At 39.8% G+C, this 21,038-nt stretch overlaps 2 protein-coding genes across 2 annotated transcripts in view; one reads left to right on the top strand and one right to left on the bottom strand.

Moving 5' to 3' along the window:
* LOC128303001 (coiled-coil domain-containing protein AGAP005037) overlaps positions 1 to 18,359 on the top strand; it is a 29,095-nt gene extending 10,736 nt beyond the window's left edge. The window contains exons 7-20 of the mRNA XM_053039852.1: positions 3,631 to 3,717; positions 3,814 to 3,906; positions 4,005 to 4,125; positions 4,219 to 4,317; positions 5,809 to 5,963; positions 6,936 to 6,998; positions 8,030 to 8,113; positions 8,193 to 8,255; positions 8,327 to 8,607; positions 8,707 to 8,879; positions 8,954 to 9,136; positions 9,259 to 9,355; positions 16,583 to 16,768; positions 17,113 to 18,359. Of these exons, the coding sequence (XP_052895812.1) occupies positions 3,631 to 3,717; positions 3,814 to 3,906; positions 4,005 to 4,125; positions 4,219 to 4,317; positions 5,809 to 5,963; positions 6,936 to 6,998; positions 8,030 to 8,113; positions 8,193 to 8,255; positions 8,327 to 8,607; positions 8,707 to 8,879; positions 8,954 to 9,136; positions 9,259 to 9,355; positions 16,583 to 16,768; positions 17,113 to 17,964 (2,537 nt within the window). The 3' untranslated portion in view covers positions 17,965 to 18,359. The remainder of the gene's footprint in view (positions 1 to 3,630; positions 3,718 to 3,813; positions 3,907 to 4,004; positions 4,126 to 4,218; positions 4,318 to 5,808; positions 5,964 to 6,935; positions 6,999 to 8,029; positions 8,114 to 8,192; positions 8,256 to 8,326; positions 8,608 to 8,706; positions 8,880 to 8,953; positions 9,137 to 9,258; positions 9,356 to 16,582; positions 16,769 to 17,112) is intronic.
* On the bottom strand, positions 4,368 to 5,268 carry LOC128303406 (uncharacterized). The gene is made up of 3 exons (XM_053040348.1): positions 4,898 to 5,268; positions 4,636 to 4,772; positions 4,368 to 4,558 (listed from the first exon to the last, which is right to left on the bottom strand). The coding sequence occupies exons 1-3, from the start codon at positions 5,266 to 5,268 to the stop codon at positions 4,368 to 4,370; spliced, it is 699 nt and encodes a 232-aa protein (XP_052896308.1).
* Positions 18,360 to 21,038: the final 2,679 nt, after the last annotated feature.

Raw genomic sequence — 21,038 nt, 5'->3', positions numbered from 1 at the left:
GGCAGCGTGGTGGCCTGCAATTAAATGGTACTAGACGTTAGGTTTTGTTGTACATAGACACTTTAACACCACCCCGAAGGGGTCGGTGGTGCAACAATCGCAGTCTGTGCGAATTTTTGCATAAGATTTTGGCACACGGTGTAAAAGTGGCGTTTGTTTTATTTCGTTGTTAGTATCATTGATTGCCACCAGACGCATAATGGAATGTGAACAATTTATTTATGGCAATCAAAATTGACTTGGGTTGTTGGTGCGCCGCATAACGAGCGTAGTAAGTTCTTACTTTGCGCGCAAGACACGCAATTTGCGTTGGAAGTTGAGATGGAAAATTTAATTTATTTGAAGGGTGTCAAAGAGTTAAGAATAACTCTTTAACTCATTCACAACGATTTCAACAATTTGAAGTAAACAAACGGCGCGGCAGGTTGACCATGTGTGAGTTAACTCAGAATTTTACTCTTCACGGTGACCTTTAACTTATGATTTAAATCAAATGTGAGATTAGTTGAGTGATCTTGACTAAACTCAAGATTTAAATCATGATTTGAAGGTACCCGTTAAGAGTTAAGATAAAAGATATAAAGTTAAAATGTCTCTTATATTGCAAAGAATTATTAATTAATCTCTTAGAAACTATATCAGAGTCTCTTTTTTAAACACAAAATTTATTTCATTTAACTTTTTTTTTTTCAAACAGTAAATAACAAGAATTTGAAGTATCCTCTGTCATACCGCACTTTGATCTAATTAATTAATGGACCAATTCGCGGTCGTCGGGTGTTGGAGGATTTTCAAAACCTAATTTTTTTTTGAAAATCTCTTTTGATTTGTGAAACTTTGCATTTTTTTAAAGAAGATGAGGTCCTTGAGCCGTAACTTGTAAGTTGTGTTTATTGGATTTTTTACCAAATATTCCTGAGACCTTAACCTTCAACAAATTGCAAAAAACTTGCACTTCATATATCCCCTTATAAACGGTTGAACAAACAATTTCCACTTGCAGTAGAGTACACCCCCGGGACATGGAAAGCTGCACGCCCTTGACTTCCTTTTCCAGATCAGTTGTGTGGTGTGACCTCTGGCAGAGTATTATTTAGTAGTTTAAATAACTATTCAAGATATCCGTTTGTGCTGCTAATGTGGTGCTGTAATGCATCGAAAGAGCTTCTTTCCCATTTAGACGATTAAAGCGAACCCCGCATGCAAGCTAATAATTGCCGTCCAAAGGGACGAGACTCGCAAGCTATCATAAAATATTAATCAATATTTCCATTTCTTGACGGCATTGAGGAGTAGGCGTGGAAAGTGAAACAAAGCAAAAATCAATCACCGTCGTACACTTACAGTTGCAGCAGGTCGGGAGAAGGGTGATTCACTTAGTCATACCTTTTGATTACCGAAGTCGATCGAGTTCGGATTAAAGCGGTACAGTCGCAAGCAAACCCACGCCCGCTTCTGGAAGGTGCTCTCCGGGCGGTAGATATGCCTTACGTTCAGCAACAACACCCGACTGTAAAACGAAACCAGCTGCGTTCGGTGGCATGATCCGACACTCCCGAACCGCTACACCAGATCGGTTCGCTGGGACTCTTTGGGGCGAGCAGTGGATACATAACAGGCATTACTAACGGACTAACAGCGGCAACAAACGATCACCTACCCCGCACAGCAAAACATAGCCGCAGCCACCTCGGGTGCCACCCGTTCCGGAGGTGAAATTGGCCGATTGAGTTTGGATGTCCGACACAATCGCGCTGAGGCGCCTCGTTGGAAGAATTGGCCGGTAAACGGGGCAATAACGGAGGTGCGAATGGTGTGTTGAATGGATCGGACGATGGGTGTACGGGCTGGGTCGCCGATCGCCAGCCTGCTCGAGATGTACCGATGAAAGACAAACAAAAACAAAACACTCGCTATTATGCAATCGGCATAACCGACAGTCCAACATCTCGACCGTCGGTCGAATGCATCCACCAACCAGCTGCGAACTTATGCATCGGCCGGCCCCGCCGAAGATCGCATGAAGAGAGCAGAAAATATTAATCCGAAAAATTGTTAATTTGGTCCAGAGTTCCAAACCACATCGCATCGGCCGTTTGCTTCGGAACGCGATGAGGCGCGATTGAAACTAACGAGCAGCCCGGAAGCAGCTGATGAAGAGATGGGGGGGCGATATTATACCCGGTGTAGCGGTAGTAGTAGATTAACATCTCGCCAGCCAGTCTGTGACTGTTGCATGATGGAAACCACCATCGATCTTGACGCTCTCACTGCCCAATAAAAGCAAAACAAAGTTTTAATTTTTAGGTTTTGCGTTTGCAACGCATTTTTGCTGATGCACTTTTGTGCCACTGGGTCCGGGGCTGCGTTGATGCAAGCCTGTCCCAAAAAACAACTCGAAATGCTCCACATAACCAAGACCTCGAATTTGGGTCGCGCATAGAAGCTGCTGCCCTGCAAAAGCAGCAAAAGGCCTTTTGTTTTTCTCATGTAACGTTTTATCGCCCTCTTCCTCCCCTTGAAAGTAAATATACGCACCTTCGTACAGCGCGACATTCAACCGGAACGATCGAAGAGCCAGCGTTTATGAGCGAAGCGAACAAGATGCCGTTCGTAAACTTGTCACGTCGCACCGCATGCGTTCAACGCATTTCACTTTTCATCTCTTGATCGGTTTGCACACACACACCCGGCTTGCGGTCACTATCACGGCACTGTTCGACATCTGTCCTAGCTAGTCGGTTTCGGTTGATGAGATTTCCAAACAACATAAAAACACTTGCGAAATAAACTGGTGGCCTAATTTTTTTCGGATCAAAGATTTTACTTTCTTCGGCGAGGAGTGCACGCGATGCTGCGCAAACCCGATGGTTGGGGGTGGGGCTGGTCGTCTTACCACAAAACCGTGCTCCCTAATTTCAACGGCATGCCGGTAAAATGCGTCAAAAGCGTTGGAGCAATTAATGCTGGCCTTCGCCTGGGTAAAAGGCTGTATTAAGAAATAAAAAAAAAAAATACTAAATTGCAATCTATCACCGGAGCGGATTTCGTCACGCTGGTGACCAAGCATCGGCCACCGATCCGGGTGAGGGGTGAGATGATTATTGTCGAAACGGGTGACGCTCCATTTTCCACCGGGGGGGTGGGGAGGAGGAGGAGGAAGAAGGGTGAGTTCCTTCGAATGAAAGTGTGCGTCCCATGTTATAATGGCGGGAGAGTACGTGAAAGGACTTACTGAGTGGTGAGTTCGCGTACGTAATAGCCCGCCATAAGTGTGGTTCGTAAAGCTTGATGCATACTATCTTGATGGCTGGTAAGTTGCAGTACATCTGCTCTGTTGCTCATGAAACTGTGACCATTATACGCGGTCTGGCGTCATTTAGTCATGTCCATGGTCGGTTGCGTGGTTTAACCCAAACAATTCTATGTTCCTTATGTTGTGTAGACCCATTTGATTGTTCTGGATATAACGATGTTCACACCGTGTCAACTGAAATTGTCATCAAAAATATTGAAGATATATGCTCCATTCCCATTCATACAGAACAATTCATTCAAGTGAACTGCTTTTAGACACCTTCAAATAGTTTGTTTAATTTACTTAACACTTACTTTATCTCATTTCTTCACAGCAACCTACAAAAACCCCATATTATGTCGGTACAACCCAAACGTTACCTAGAGGAATGTACTCGGATCGAAACAAGGGAGCAATAGGTAAGCATCATCCCCCTGGATCGATTCACCGATGCATCGAGCCGATGACGTAACATTCTCGTTTTTTTGCCCCCCCCCCCCCCTTTGCCCCAACAGGAGTAGCATCGAAACCGATTCGTTCGTACGGCTCACGGGGCAACATTGCGGGTCCGATGCCATACACAACGGAGCAGCTGTACAACATACCAGGTATCTCTTGAGAGTTCTGAGTGTTTAGGGGTGTTTTTGATTCCGGAAAAGTTTTCCTTACCGTGTGCTGCATTGTTTACTTTCCCCCTGGCCAACAGATGGATACATGAGTTCCCCGGAGCGTAGTGGAGCATCTCGTGGAGCGTACGAAGAGCCTTACTACAGCCAATACGGTACACGTTCCACGACCGCTACACCGATTATCGATGAAGAACAAGGGTACGGTGGGACGTACAAACATATTGTACAGAATGTTTTATGCTTTCCATTTCATTTATTACTGTAAAAATGTGCAACCTTCTTCACCCGCAGGGATATATCGATTGCGGATGATCAGTACGCCATGTATGGGGTGAAAAATGTTGGACGAATTCCGCGAGTGCCACCAAACCAGATGTACGATCATACGAGGTGAGTGAGTTGTTGGCGGGTATCATTCTTTAAACCCGTGATGGGACGGATCAGCTTCCGGGCGCGTTTGCGTACCGTTCGGCAAATGTAACAAGCATCTGATGCAATTGTACCGCATCGTACCCATCCAAGGGCGTTATGTAGGTCAGGTCTCGCTTGCGGCGCATGAATGGTTTACGCTTTTTGATTGCCGACGTTAGGGTGGCCGTACCGGTGATCGTGGGATGGTAGTAGGTTGTTCCTAAAACAAGACAGACAAACATTGTTAATAGCTGCGGAGCGAAGGAATAGAAGAAAAAAAAACCTAGCCTGAGGCACCTTTGCTCTTGATGGCCTGTACGATCATGCACAGCAGGTAGCCAGCAAATGCCAGAAATGCTAAACCCGTAATGCTGATTTGAAATATTTTTTGAACCTTGGATGGTTTGGTGTTCCACGGCTCAGCGGAGGACCTCCTGTGGGCACAGTGCAGAGAAGAGATAAAGACGCTGTAAAATTAGAGACACTAAATTCTATCCAAAAAAAAACCCCGCGATGGGATGGAAGTTCGACGTGCGGACAAAACAAATGTTGATACTACCTGTCCACCGGGTTTTGCATCTTTAGCGGCGATGCAAACATATGGCGACGATCGTTTTTGTCGGTAAGATCACCCTCGAGCATTTCGCGTGTTTCTGCCAGCGGCTCACCGGTGGTGGCGTTGGAAAAGAAACTATTTCTCAGCTCACCGACACGCCGCTGCAGTAGAAGTAATTGGTCCAGCGGCAGACCCTCCAAATAGCGATAATCGTTCCACTGCAAATGGTCAGCGTACAGTAGTATGCCGCTGTCGGTGACGTTATCGTTGCGTGCGGAAACAACTTCACCGAGAGTAACTACCACCGTCACTAGGTGCCATGTAGTAACAAAACACACTCTTTGACCGTACCGGCGACCAAACGAAGGGGCCATTAAACAAATCCGATATATTCTTCGTGGTGGAAAAAAAGCGTTTGTTGTTTGGAAAGTGAGGTCTTCTTTGCGACGAAGTTGGTAATGAAATGCAGCACTGCAACGGTGGCAGCAGCTTTGGTTGTAGTTTCACTGTCAATTGTAACGCGTTCCGCTGCGACTGTTTCACAAAAGTAATATGTTTGGTGAGGAACTGGAGCGTAGCTCGAACGGAAATTTGCTCTTCCTTCTCGCCGAGTTTCCTCATCGCTAAACATGAAAACCTAACGAACTGTGTCAACTTTGCTTTTCTAAGAATAAAATTGCACTTGTTCTGCTATTATATATATATATATATATATATATATATATATATATATATATATATATATATATATATATATATATATATATATATATATATATATATATATATATATATATATATATATATATATATATATATATATATATATATATATATATATATATATATATATATATATTTATATATATAAGTATATGCAAATAATATTAACTTCTTTTTAAATTCAATTACAGATCAGAAGATCTTCATAGAATACGTGTCGAGCACATGGAGCGGCAATTGGCCAACCTTACCGGACTGGTCCAGAAAGCACTCACGCAAAATCCTCAGCTACCGCTAGTTAACAACAACCCAAATATTCTAAACATCCCTGGACAATATCGCAATGGTATGTAATAGTTGTTTACGCGCGTGTGGAAATTGTTGTTTGCCTACCGTCGGTTGAAGCCGGTACCATGCCGGCTATTCTTGTTGGATCAATCGTTACGTTTTCCAATTTTGACCAGTCTACGTTACCTATTGCTGCGTTGACAGCGATGTCGTAGGTGGCTTCCCGTAGCTTTGCGTTTGTTGCATATCTTTGGCAATTGTGTTGGTTGAGCTCTATAAAACAACATGTTTTCTTTTTAAATAATACTTGATATGCTTGTACGTGTGTTTGGACCAGTTTTGCATACATAAATAGCTTTGGCATTTGTTTGTATTTGTTTTTGGATTTTTTTTTATTTATATTGGTTGTATGGTTGTGAGTTTGGTGGTATTTGAATTGGTTTCGGTTTTTATCGGTTGTATTGAATTGTTTTGTTTTTTTCTTTCTTTTGATGTCAATTGGTTAGTCATTATTACCTCATTTTAGAGAGTGTCCAAGTAATTTTCTTCACTTCATTTTATACGATGTTCTTTTGAATGGATTTGGCTAGTTTCGGTATTGCAGAAAAACAAATAGATTGGATATTCATTATTTACAAGAATGCAATTGAAACGACCTACAGTAAGTGTTGTTAAGAGATGAAAAGTCAGTAATTACGTAGCCATGTTTATCAATTATTTTAAACAAAATCCCCATTGTACAAATCGGTTTTCCAATTTCGAACCTTAAAACTTAAAGTTTCTTGGTTGTTGCCAGTAATTGATAAGAATGGATTGTTTCTTTCTCAACCGCTTCTCACCCATAATCACTCATCACTGGTTGCGCATACGAAGGTTGTGCAATGCTCATAAATCGAATAATCTCTTTAACCAGTTCTCATCCGCTCATCAGCATATGTATTTACGTATATGTATTTTACTTTCCAAACAATCCTCATTCCGCCACACAATCACAATGACACACACACAACACACGCTCATTTAGCTGAAGCTACTGGAGATGGTACAGTTTGCACGCGCGAAAAACCACCAAAATTGGGAAAATCAACATGTCGTAAGTTCAGTTATATCGAAAAAATATGCCCATGTTTCCTGACAAAATGTTCCCCTCTCTCTCGTTCGATCCACATCCGTCCCACGTTTTAGGTCGGCCGGGAAAAGAAAAAAAAACGTGTACAATAACAATTCCTGTTTTGTTATATTCATCCTGTCCATCCGTCCTGCTTCCATTAACCATACATAATTCATTTATTTACACGCTCAGTATTACGATGTACGGCTTTTCCATTTTTACCATTTTTAAGCGAATAGAATAGATAAATGTGTAATTTTGGTTTTTCTAGACCATTAGAATCTTAGTTCTATATCTTTCAATCGGTGTTAGTTTTAAGGCGAATGTACAAAACATTAACATTTATTGCGAATTTTCATAGTAAACCATTCTTGCATCATACGTTTGATTTAAAGGTAGTGGTAACGGGCAACCGTTACGCTAGTAAAGGCAGATTGGCGTGCTTTATAGGTATTTATATGATGTGGTTGAAAACATCAAAATAAAGCGTTAAATTATTTCTTTTTAGTTCTAACATGCTTTGCTGTTAATAATGCATAACAGTAGTTAAGGGAGTACATGCAGTAACAACAACTGTACTTAGTGTAATATAATACCACTCATACGGAAGCTTTTGTAAATAGCTGTTGTTTGCAAGTTACTTGCTCTTTATGATAATAATGTTATTGATTACTGATTCCGAACGTTTCAAATTAACAAATATTTATACCGTTCATACTGTTTTATGTAGCATGCTTTATACAGCATAAGCCGCGATTATAAATTTTAAAAACTTTCTTCCAATCACGAACCTTTTAATGGGAAACTAACAAAAAATACGTGACATTCGCAACAAAGTAAATTTAAGCAAGTTTCAAGCTAGCGTATCCCAATTCTTTTATTCCGGTTATAGCAACAGAAGCATAGCAAAGTTACTTTTTATCTATCTTTCGACCTCCCACTGTCAGCATTAACTGTAACGCGCGGTCCGTTTGGTAATTGTTCATCGTGCTTTTGTTAATATTCTTTTACAGACAAATCGGTTTCGTTTGAAAAGTCTGTTTCCTTCAGTGACGACATTCAAGGTGTGCCGAAATCTCACAGCCCACAGCATTCCGGTACGTACTGTAGTCTAAGAGTGGACAGTTTAACGTGAACTACAAATCTTAATGTACCACCTTTAATTCCCATTTGCAGCGGACACAAAACCTCCTAAGCCGGCGATTAAATCTTCAACCTTACCAAGAACCTCATCACAGGGTAAGTGTAGGATGTGTACGATGTACACTGGCTGGATAATGTTTTTCTAATGCGTTTCTCATTCATTTTAGAACGCGATCGACTAAAACCACCACCACCTCCAAAGCCTCTGGTAATGATAGCGGGAAACCAGTACCGTACAGATCTAACACTCGCACCGGAAGTGTATAATCAACTGCGTGGCTTACAAAAGAAAGCTATGGATCTGCGAACGGAGGTCCGCACACTGCGTCGGTTAACGCAAACACAGGCTGTCGCTGTACGAGAGGACATTAAGGACACGTTCATGAGAATACGTGCAACCTTGCTGTCTAATTCAGGCTTCGTTTGGGGCCAAGGCGATAAGGAAAGGGTAAGAAGGGAATTTAGTGTGCATTGTCTGGGTCTAAAACTCCCATCAGAGAGTTGAAGCAAACTTTGAACGAAAACGTAAACTTTGTGTACTTCACAGACAACTCTTACTAGAGAAGAAGAAATCTATAAACAAGAAGTGATCCGATTGGAAAAAGATTTGGCCGACCTGGAATCATCGGTTGAAGGTCTAAGAGGTGAAGTAATCAACAGACGAACCCGCGTCAATATGGTTGCCGTCGAAGATATGGCGCTAGTACTCAGTCGTGCAAGGTAATGCTGTGATGCTGGTTAGGGGAAATAAGCAAACTCACCACCATAGTCTAAAATTCCCATTCGTTTTGCAGTAAAACTGTAGCTGAGCTGAAAATGCGTTTCCCAGTTTTGCAGCAAGGGTTAAGAAACCTCATTTCCAACGAAATGGAACACGTTTGCCGGGAGGAAGCATTCCTCAAGGATGAACCCGATCGGCTAGAAAATGCTCTGAGGCGATGTAAAAAATTAACCGGCACGCTTGTAACACTTAAAAGGTAGATTTTGATATTCATATTTCCCACACTGCTTTAACAACTGTTGGTTGCGGTCGCGTTACTCAAACGTTTTGTTTGTCCCCCCTACCTGCCGGGTTTCGTTCACTTTCTTGTGGCAAAAGACTTGCGAGCGTACAGGAGCAACGATTACCCATACCCGACACGACGGGCACGGACGAAACGATCAAACCGCCGGAAACACACAACAACGTGAACAAGGTAACATTTCTACCTCTGCTACCATTTCTCTACTTACTAGCAAACACTTCTATCCCTTATCTTAAACAACTAAATACAGCAACAATAGCCAATAAAAACCAAGTCTAGTTAATACCATTCGAAGCCGTCCTTCGCTATTGGTTTCGATTTGTTTGGTTCATCTTTTCGTTTCCACCTTTTCTCTCTGTTTTCTACGTTTGCCTTTCGTTTGCTTTTCTCTCATACTCGCTATGCTTAGTATGGTATTATTGAACAAAAAAAAAACAAATCCTCCTAAATTAGTCCTACTTGCTATCCCTGTTCTCACCTTTCTCTCTGCCTGCCTGTCTGTTTATCTTTGTCTCAGTTTGTCGCAGAAGTAGTCCTGCTAATTTCTAACAATTCAGCTAAGTTGATAACATATTCTATATGATACCCAGCGAGAAGTAATATTTTGCACAGTGATTTGTGAATTTTGCCAGCTAGTTTTCGGTGTAAATCTTGTAATAATTGTACTATTATGGTTCTGTTGACCAAACATAATGGTGCACATCGGGAATTCAATTCTAATAGCTGTGTACGTTTGTTTTTCGAAGCAGATTATTGTGTTTTATTGGGTATAAATGACAAACCTTGAGTACAGTATTTAAGGCATGAGGCAATAACGAATTATTGATGATTCACTAAGTACTTGAAACAAAAAACTTGTTTGATGTTAATTTAAACAAAATAAATGAAATGAGTATATATGAATATACAATTTTTATTAAAAAATTTAATATATTTACCCGTACTCAACTATCGCGTTAAGTAAATTGAGGGTAAGTTGTAATGAGTTCTAATTCTGAGTCTTGTTGACTAAACAAATATTGAACAAAAGCATGGTACATGGATTTTTAAGCTGCTATCCTTTCAATTGCAATTTTTATCACGTCTTCTCAGCTGTTACCACCACTGCCACACATTATTTGGCACTGTTTGTTTGTTACACCGCTTTTAAAATACCAATAATTCAATGTATTTAAGCGTGTTTAACTCATCGATCACATATTTTGGGTATATGTTGTATACTTTAAAATGTTTCAAATTTGGCCATTATTGTTTGGTGTTTGAAGACGTTTGAAATTCGGAAGATGTTCTCACAATTGTAAAAGAAAAAAACATATTACATGTGGCAGTATTTGGCAGTATTGCTTCTCGCTGGGATTAAACATGTTTTACATGCTAAAGTTCAATATTTTCCACATTTTTGTCATATTGCTAATGTAAAACAGGAAACCCATTTAAGTATTAGCAAAATCAGCGCTGCATTGTTGGACATTGGCATGATATTCTTACTGCGCTCAGTAATTGATTATTATCTGAACAATTCATTTGAACTTGTATGTGTAGCTTTGGTTTGAAATTTGTTTAACGTCGTTTATTCGCATTATCATGTGGTTTGGCAAATAAACACAGCGTAAAAAAGATCAAATACTGTAGCGGCTTTAAAGTGCAATCTATGTAACGCATATACTAAGACGCTTGCCCCCTGTGGCCTTTGGCACACATTTGCTCATAGAAGAAAAGTTTTTTTTAAAACATACAAATAACACCGTACGGTTCAATGTACAGACATTGCATTGTCGCTACTTGTGATTGTAAAGCTCCATCAATCCCTATCTTAATCACAACGCTATTCCTCTACTATCAATACGTAACTTTCTTTGTGTTTGTGTGTGCGTTTGGTTTTGTTAAATTAGTTATTCATTTTCTACATTCAATCGAAGCAATTAAGGTACGTTTCTTGTGCCAAGCTGAGGGAGACTAAATTTGTGCATTAGTATACAGCCTTTACATTGTCAGAATTTTATGTTTATTATTACTTATTAAAAGCTTATATTTGTTTTCCCATGTTTTCATTACCGTTTGTTGTGTGTTAGTTTGATTTAGTTTTGGTAAGATTTAGAAAAGAATTATAAATAATAAAATCATACACATAATAATAATAATAATCAAGTAAAATCATCATGACCAACAGCTGCTTCTAACAAAACAAAACGATTAATTGTAAGGACAGTGCATGCTTATTGTGGACCCAAGGATACAAAAATCTACATACCATCTGTTGGAGATTTTGTTATCCGAACTGATTTTTCTTTTGTTCGTTGTTTATCTTCCATTTCTCACGATTTCACCTTTTACTCATATATTTCTGGCACAGTTTATTCGAGATGTAAATTTAATCATCCTTTCCATTTACCCCTGTGTTTTATGATACGTTTTGTTTGTTGGTTTCTCTTTTCTTTCTAATCGTCGCAATTTGATGCAAACTTATACTTTCCATACATAATAATCAGCAACTAACTAATTCGAACCGTATAAAATAGAAAACTGTTTAAACTCCGTGTTAAAACTCACTATAGCATTACCTTTGGAGAAAAAAAAACCGTACCTACCTACCTTTTTCTTCCTCTGCATAATTGGCAAACCCAAAAACAGCTCTTCTTTTAACATGTATATCATTAACATCAACTAATTTGTTTCTTCAGACGGTTATTCTCTCCCATCTTCCTCCCATAATACTTACCTCCCGTGCAAGCCTTGTACACGGTCTCGATGTCCTCCATTTTGTGTATGACACCTGCTCAAAACATCCTGTTTTCCTTCGACTTCCCAACACCGGGAGCAATAGCAGCGTCTGAATTATATCTCTAACCTGAGCAAACGGTCAAGTTGTTGTAAAACAAAGTACTCTCCATGCCATCAACTCACGACTCTCCTCTCCCCCTGTCTCATTTCCCAACATTTCCATCGACAAGAACGTTCGACCGTTACATCATCCCCCAATTTCCTTTCCCTTTTAAATTCTACGAACCCACAACATAGTTTGAGAGAAGAATCGATGCTAAAATGTGCATTCATATAATTTTGTGTTTTATAGTTCAACTGGCGATGGAGTTCTAACTTCAAAGAGGCGATCACTGAGTAAATTATGCTCCTACTTAAATAATCAACATCCAAAAAAAAAAACAATAGTTTCTTCCTTTTTGTTCTTTCGACGCATATTACTTTCTACTCCTCTTGTTTGTTTTTTTGTTTTCGTTTTGTACTCCTCAACGTTTGTTTCACGAATGTCCCCGTATGATGCAGAGCAAAAGCAAACAAAATTTGCATATCAAAATCTTCTCACAAAATCAATCGTTCTCTACCTTCTCTACTACCCACCACCACACACAGATTTTGCCTATTTCTTCTATTGCCACGTCTATATATATTTATATATATTGGTCTCCTGATATATTCTATGTTTGTAATGATTCTGCTGCAGTACACACAAGCACACTTGCATTCCAAAAATTTGTTCACAATTTCATTCAAAAATACATGCTCTCTGGAACGTACACTCTGGAATACATTTCAGTTGTCTTATTCGTTGGAATTTGTTTATTATCTATTATTCTCCATTTGCCATTTGCAGGGTTCCGCAAGGGATGGAATAGAAGGAACACACACTATACTGAATTGCGCAAGCGAATAAGGCAGTCGTAGCGGTTAATATTGAAAAAAAACACAAACACCACTTCAATGGTTTTGTAAAGTTATATATTGGTTACATTAGCGTGCATAGTTTAGTGATTGTGTTATACAAGAGTTAAGATTCAAAAAGATGTTGGTGTTGTGTATATAGCGTTGGATTATCAAGAATTGTGTTATAAAATTCAATATTTCACGAAATCCTGAACTAACGAATTATAAAATAGGAAATGGAAGTTATGATTAGTAATCTTAAATAACAATCTACTACAACAATCGTTTTATTCTGTAACGATCACTAAACCGTGCACGCGAATCTGTGTCTATTGTTACAGAGTCAGTAAAGTTGTTAGTGTTTCAATATCAGTCGCGTGCGATTATCATCTTCGCTTGTGCAATTCAGTTTGGTGTGTTTGTGATATCCAATTTTTTATTAGTCTCCTAATATATTGTATGTTGACATTGATTGCGGAACCATAATATTCCTGTGATACTATTACTTATTGTTTTAATCCAAGCAGCTTGCTTGTGCAAGTACTTTCTGTTCAGTTGTTATAAGTTTGTACACCTTAATTTCACAGAAACTCTATTCTACATAACCTTAACTGCTCTCTACGCATTCTTTTCCTCTACGCTCGGTGTTTCTGTATACCATTTGGTCTTTGATTATCCTCCAACCACTCATCACCACTTACTACTTATACTACAATCTTCTTCATCGCACAAAATATACCAGATTGTCGCAAGCGCAATCCCACAAAAGCAACATTCGCAACAATCGTAACAAATGCTTTACGCAACAATATTCCTAAAATACACTGTGAGGAGATGTGAGTGTGTTGTTTTGTTGTGCGTGTATGTGTGTGTGTGGGGATGCGTGTGTTTGTGTAATTGTATGAAAGCTGGTGGATGTCTTTTTTATTTATTTATCGGTATACAATCACCACGAATTTTCCGTCTCGTTGTCCATTCGTCTACTTCCAACTTTCCATCGCTGTTTTGTCTGTTTCCCACACAATATATCCCCGCAAAACTCCCGCTCAGTATTACCCGGAATGATAAGGTGTTCCAGCAAACAAAACAAAACCAACAAAAAAAAAGCATTTTCTACTAAAAGCAAAGCCTTCGAACCGTTTAACTAATGCAATGTACTCAACCAACAAAACAAACCTTCTTGTTTCCCTCTGCCGCCAGGCCGTTTTGCGTTGGCATCTGTCTAAAATTCCTGTCCCTAAATTCGATGTGATAGTTTGTTTCTGTATGAATAGTTTGCTGACTGTGTATCACAAGTACTGTTGCGTTTCCTACTCGTTTTCGTTTGCCACTCTGAGTCTTTTGGTGGGTACGTTAGTATGTTACGGAATGGCACACTAACCGTCCTTCAGTCGCGCGCTGAAGTGTACGATAAAACATGTTTTAGTATTACTTTTGTTCCGCTATTTCACACGTTTCATTCGCCCACCGGCCCTTGCAAACACATAGTAGTGTGAGCTGTAGACCAATTATGCATGACACTTACACACAGTAATGTTGCTCATTAAAATATTTCACTATCGATATATCACGTTTGTTCTTTCCCCTAACCACCTCAATTGACCAACGTTGTCATCACCGTGATCGTTGTGTTGTTAAGCTTTGAAGCTGTTCAAATTGATTGTTTTGTTTAATGTTTTTTGTTTGTTTTCTTCATAGTATAATAATGTCATTCAATATCGCACATTACTGTCTATTGAAATGGTTTTTCTCTTCTTTTTTTAAGTTTCTAACCTGAAGAAAAATTAATTATAGTTTTGTTTTTTACAATTTAAAGAGTAAACATTCATTGTCTACGATTTAATTAACAAAGTTCTTCTGATTTTTGTTACGAGAATTTCATTGGGAAATTGATTTAGAGCCTTGTTTAAGAAGAAATTTTGTTTTTAATTCGGAAACAGTTGAGGAATCATATTGAAAAATACCGAATAAACTTTTTTTTGCGTAATCATTTTGTTAGTAGTACACTGTCTACTAAACAAATTAAACAAAACATCTCAATATATTTACCTTACCCATATTGCCGTTACACTTTCGCTACGTTTGAAACGCTTGAAAGATTGAAGTAAAACGAAGCAAACCTTTGAGGACGAATCAATTTTGAGTTTGAAAGTTTTGGAGCATGATTCGGAGCTATTTTTTATTCTAGTCGATCTAGAGTGCGCCGAAGTAGACCTGAAATTCAATGCAGTTTCAGGATCTGATGAGATTACGTCTAACTCCAGATCTTCCTGAGTTCAACATGACTAATGACTCCAACTTTGAAAAAAAAACAAGTCGAAACTACTCTTTCGAAAACTAGAACTGTTTATAAAAAGTAGATTATATTCGTTTATTCTGACGCTTTCCCTCGACAAAAATTACTTGTTGACCTACATTAGGCAACTAATTCGGCCCGCTGCACTAGGTGTAGTATAACACATCTGCGACATCTTGTGGGTCGGTAGATTTCCGTTGAAAATGAAATACCATCGTTATTTTTTAAATAAAACCCTTGATAAATGGTTCACAATAATGTGAACATTCCAGAAATATTTAGATGCTCAAGAAGAGCATTTTTTAAAGATGCAGTATCGACTACCGCCTGAAACACTAAAGAATCTCGAAACAAATATACTAAAGAGCAAAGAGTACGTCATCTATTAGTACACACAGAACTCCAAGTAGCAGAATACAAGTACAATTTGCATTGGCATTTCGTAAGCTCTAACACTGGCACCATCATTTATTTCGGTTCATATGTTGCTTTGCCAAGTTACTACAACAACCACCAGTCACTGCTAAATATTACTAACCATCAAATTGGCAACATCACTACTATATATGCTGTGTAACAGCTGTTACAAATCAGGCAATACAATTCGGACACAAATTTCGATGAACAAACAAACCAAAAACAAAATGGCCAAACAAGCCAATCCTTCTTCCCTCCCGATTGGCATATCCATCCACGACTCTTTTGGTTTTCGTTTTATCTTTATTAACGTATAGCTGAGTAGAGTTGTACAAGAGATATATATATATATATACATGTGTTTTTACTAACTTTGGATGCAATTCCAAATATGTTCGCTTAATATGTACGCCACGTAACGTTAATACGCGCAGATTGGATATAGAGTATGTCGATTGGCCATAAGCAGGAACGTGTTTTGAGGAGTTTCTCACAGCAATCTAAAAGAAGTGCAGAACTACTTTTATTCAAATTTTTCTTTCACACACCGAAAGTTCGAAAGCAACCCATTACCGTTACGTTGAACGTAATTGTTTTATTTTAGGTTTTCACATTTTCCGTTTTATGATTTTTTTTATGTTCTGAATTTTCCGTTAAACGTTTTTATTAGCTAGCGCTGTTTTCTTCCCTTTTTATATATGGCTGTGTGAGAAAGCACTGTGTCTATAATTATTCCAAGCGAATTGTATAAAACTTAAAGAAACATATTTTCTCTTTATCTCTTCCAATTTTTGTGCCTTTCTCTCTGTCTCTTTCTCTTTCTCTCTACCTGAAAATACTATTTCTTTTCCACATTTCAAATCAATCAAAATCCGTACAAACAAAAATCTATGCACTGTGTTCGCGTGTTATCCTTCGCGCTCGTCCGTTCGCTCGCTCATATCGCGCTCAAATACTCGCTACGACCACCATCTCGCCAACCCTCTAATCCTGTGCTGCGTTGACCGACCGTCCTACGAACGTAGCCAATCCCAAGTCCCCGTCTGGGGACAGTCGTTACCAGTGGAGGAATCGCCCCAGAAAACGCACTCGATGCTTTGCTAGATGAGCTGCAAACCTTTGCCAAACCGCCGAACGGTGTCAACGAGGTAAAACAACAGAGCTGTGTGTGTGTCCTGTTCACACACGCTCAACATTTCTCACTGTTTGGTGTTTATTTTTATGTTCTGCCAAATAGTGTTTGGTTTTCTTATGTTCGATTTCTGTGTTAATATATGTATCTATTGGTTTCGTTCTCTTGTTGTTCGTTATTTATACTTTTGTTTATACTATTTGTAATATTTTTTTTCTTTCTTCTATCCTCTCTTGGTTCCTTTTTACTTTTTTTTACTTTTTGAATTGCTATTTTTTGTGTGTTTCAGTCGTCTTTCGTTGTATTGGTACATGGTCTCAGTTTCACGCATTTACTCTTTATTGTGCTCCACTAGGAATGTTGTTAATGTTCTAAAATATAATTAAATGCAATAACTTATTGCTGTTTTCCTATTACCACCAGCATCGACCGGACGACTCCACATCAGACGATAGTTCTCAAACGTTGCAAAACAGCATCACGACTAAAATCTCCCAGTCGCAACTATACCCCTCCGAGCCCGTATCCTCCAACGTCGGTCTCCGGCGGCTTCATTCGTATCCGAGCGGTTCGGATACGGACACGAGTCCGCCGCAACCGACCCGTCCGACTACCGGCAAACCGCCCGTTCCGGAACGCAACGCCGAGCTGCTGTCGAAGGTCAACAACAAGCGAGTACCCCCGCCGCCCCCACCACGTACCAGTTCGCGCAGCCCGCTGGCCAGCCCAACTAGTCCGCACGTACCACAGCATCACCGTGGCCAGCAGCCGGTGGTGACGCTGTCCGACTGCGAGCAGCAACAGCGCACATCCGAGGGTACCGATTCCGGCAGTGAATCCGTCTGTTCGGACAATTCGCAGCGTCAACTGGCGCTAGAGCTGCGCCACCAGGAGCTGCTGAAGAAGCAGCGGCAGCTGCAGGAACAGTACCAGCGGTTGCAGCAGATGAGCAAAAATGCCGTACCGATGGCGCCGACAACGATGAACCACGATATCAAGAAGACCGGTAGCGAGTCCAACCTGCCGGTGAAGATGGGTTACAACATGACCGTCAGTGGGTCCATGAAAAATCTCTGTGGCGGAGGTGACGCTACAATGCCTTTCGATACTACGGCGCCGACGGTAAACAATGTCGAGCATCAGGATGGCAGCGACAGCTCCACCGGTGGTCCAAATTCGATGGACGGTGTGATCGGTGCGAATGGAAATACTGGTTCCTTGCCGCCGCACCTTACCAAAACAACCAACAAAGTCTATGAAACCGACATACTGTAAACAAATTTTTCGTATCACGCTTCACCTACCCTTGCAACATACAGGACGCGTGGTAACACGGTAGTTTTAGCACACGTCCGGCAGAGTTTCGGTTTGCATATGACGTTACATGACGTGACAAATTTAGAAAAAAGTGCTTCACTGTTCCAAGTTGCTACATTTCCCAACTGTGCACTGCAAATCGAATGCAAAAAGATAACATTTTTTCTGTAGTTTTTTTTTAATTCAAATATTTAATTTTGTAGCTGATCTCATTGCGTCGCAAAGCGTACTAGCGCATGAAAAAGATAGCATAGAAAGTTTACTTATTAGTACATTAGTCAATCCACAACACCTATGGTTTATAGCAGTACCTGGTACAGTATAGGGACATAAAGCCGAGTACAGTTTTTATTAGGTCCACAGCTAAGCAACGTTCATTGTTTTGAAATTTATTTATTACATTTATGTAGTTTTTTTTAAATATTAATTATTATTTTTATTTTTTTCAGCCAAACCCATGCTCTTTTTCGTTGTTATCACTGGATCAGCTAGTCAGCCAAACCATGTGCTATTGAACGAAACGGGTGGTTTTCTGATATTTGAAGAAATGAAACCTATGGCTTACAATCCCCCATTTAACCGTTTCCTACTAGGTATTCACCCGTTAAACTGGTTTCGATAGAGTTCTCCAGTGAATTTGATCAACTCATTATAGTTTATATGGATCTGGTCCCATCAGTTTATCCTCTTCGAACCTTTCTGGTCTTCGATGACTGCATTCAATCGTTTTCTAACGAACATTTCTCGGGTTGCGGACTTAATATTAACTGCGTTAGACTACGAACGAGCGATTCTGTTCATTTTCGTTTGTTATGTATTGAGCTTGTTCAAGAATGCCCTTACTCTTGGTTAAGTAATTGCTAGTAAATTTACCTTTAATGGCTATTGTCTTTTATTATTATGATCCTATCAACATGGCCGCACGAACACTGCTCTGTTAATGTGAAATCTTTTTATTTATAGACCATAGATGACTAAAACTAATGCTAAATCTACTAAGATACACTATCAAACTATTCCTAAAACAGAACGATAAACTATCTACCGCTTGTACGTGTATGTTACTGGCATACATCTACAGATTGTGGAAGAGATTGTGCCACGACAAACGCCAGTATTGCACAATAATGCACATATGTGTGTGTGTTTTCATCATTTGATGTTTGCACAAACTAAACGAAATGACGCAACTAGAACATACACATACGTCCTTAGCTCATGAAAACTTCATAAATCGTGTATCCCTGTCCGACATTATAATGCTTACCAGACGCAAAAGGATTGCTTGAAAACGAAATAGATTATTAACTGACCGAACCCATTCTAACGCCCAACAAGAACAGTCTACTAACATTCTACTAAAACACTTTATAGTCAGTACGCAATGTTTAGGACGAGTGTGTCAAACTAGAGAGAGAGAGAGAGAGAGAGAGAGAGAGAGAGAGAGAGAGAGAGAGAGAGAGAGAGAGAGAGAGTGAGAGAACAAAAAAAGAAACAAGAGCGTAATCCACTGCTGCGAGAAATTCTATCATTTATTGATTTTGAATAAGGATAAAACTACATCATGCTGGCATCATCGGTCGAGATGCCGCAAGGATAAAGAAAAATGGAGCTATAGAATATTAAAAAACACACACACAGAGACAAAACACATTAATACGAAGAAAAGGGAGTCACCATTCACGAAGAAATGCTGCAACAAAAAAAACCGCACCAAAAATGTCGCAACAATTGCAATATTCGTGTCCATTGCGCCGCACTTCATTGCACTAAAACAAAAAAACACACACACACACACTCAAATGCAACAAAGTTAATAATAGAATGTTTGTTAAATCGATCACAAAGCTAAAAAAATGGTCACTGATGTGTGTGTATTTGCCGGTTAGTAGTTGAAATGTCGGTGGGTTGGTGTTGATCTTTCCCAATCGCAATCAGCAGCGTGCCCGTGCACCCGTGTACTACCGCTACTACCAAAACAAAATGGGCAAAACAAGTAGATGATAAAAGCAAATATCTTCATTTCGACAGGTGTCGGTTGTTTGTTAAAATTTAAATATTTGTGATCCCATTTGACGGGTTAGGAATCGTCAAATACACGACGCTGGAACCACATACGCGATTAATTATTTGCAACCATTCATAACCAGTTAATGTTTTGCGGTGTAAGATGAGCGCCAAAAGTCGTCTAATAATACCACAGCTACACCGAACATACACACAATTATCCTACTTGTGCACGCGTCGCTCGTGTGTAGTAACGTGTATCAATTGATCGAGTTCGTTCAATCCCAATCAAAACAATCCCCATTGCGGAGCAGTTAAGTACACCCAACACGTGCCGCGGACATTGAACGGTTTGTGACAAAACAAGTATATGTCTAAAAAATCAAGTACACACATCAAAACACACCCACGCGTGGCCACAATTCAGTGCTCCGTGCACGCACTCATTCTTTGAGAATGACATTCACGTATCCGATACAAAATCAACGTTACAGCGTAGTTTAAAGTAAAACTCCTCAACAGCAACAGGCTTCAAGAAAACGTGTTCGCATCAATCGTCACCACACGCTCCGCACGATACGGAAGTGGCATTTCGTACAGTAAAATATAGCTTAACAAGATCATCAATCACCACCACCACACCACTCATAACCCACACACACACACATATTACGCGGGAAAATCTCCGTGTTTGTGCATGAATGTTGATTAGGTTTATAGTGTATAAGGTTCCCCGTTTTGATAGCTGTTTGCGAACACACCATACCTGCACGGCACCACTGTGTCCCTACTGCAAAAACGGTCGAAACGGGTGTAAGATCCCAGCAAAAGCTCTCGTGTCAAAAAAAGGTGTTTGGTTTCGGCTGTATCGCTTCGGGGCAAAAAGCAGTGCAGCGGAAAGAGTTGTTAAACACGAATATATAGTGAGAAGCGGAAACACGAATATGCAATAGCCAGAAAATAAGTTTTACAACACAAATTCCCCATGTTAATCTGCAGCAAGTTTTGAACCAAGCCAGTTTGTG

The sequence above is a fragment of the Anopheles moucheti genome, chromosome 3, assembly GCF_943734755.1.
Source record: "Anopheles moucheti chromosome 3, idAnoMoucSN_F20_07, whole genome shotgun sequence".
NCBI classification, from domain to species: domain Eukaryota; kingdom Metazoa; phylum Arthropoda; class Insecta; order Diptera; family Culicidae; genus Anopheles; species Anopheles moucheti.
Note: the sequence above shows the minus strand (reverse complement) of the source record. Positions and strands in the feature narration are given on the sequence as shown.

Coding starts and splice junctions, on each gene's coding strand:
- LOC128303406 (XM_053040348.1), bottom strand. CDS start 5,268: ATGGCCCCTTCGTTTGGTCGCCGGTACGGTCAAAGAGTGTGTTTTGTT. Junction 4,773..4,897: donor ATGCAAAACCCGGTGGACAG/GTAGTATCAACA, acceptor CTGTGCCCACAG/GAGGTCCTCCGCTGAGCCGT. Junction 4,559..4,635: donor ACAGGCCATCAAGAGCAAAG/GTGCCTCAGGCT, acceptor GTCTTGTTTTAG/GAACAACCTACTACCATCCC.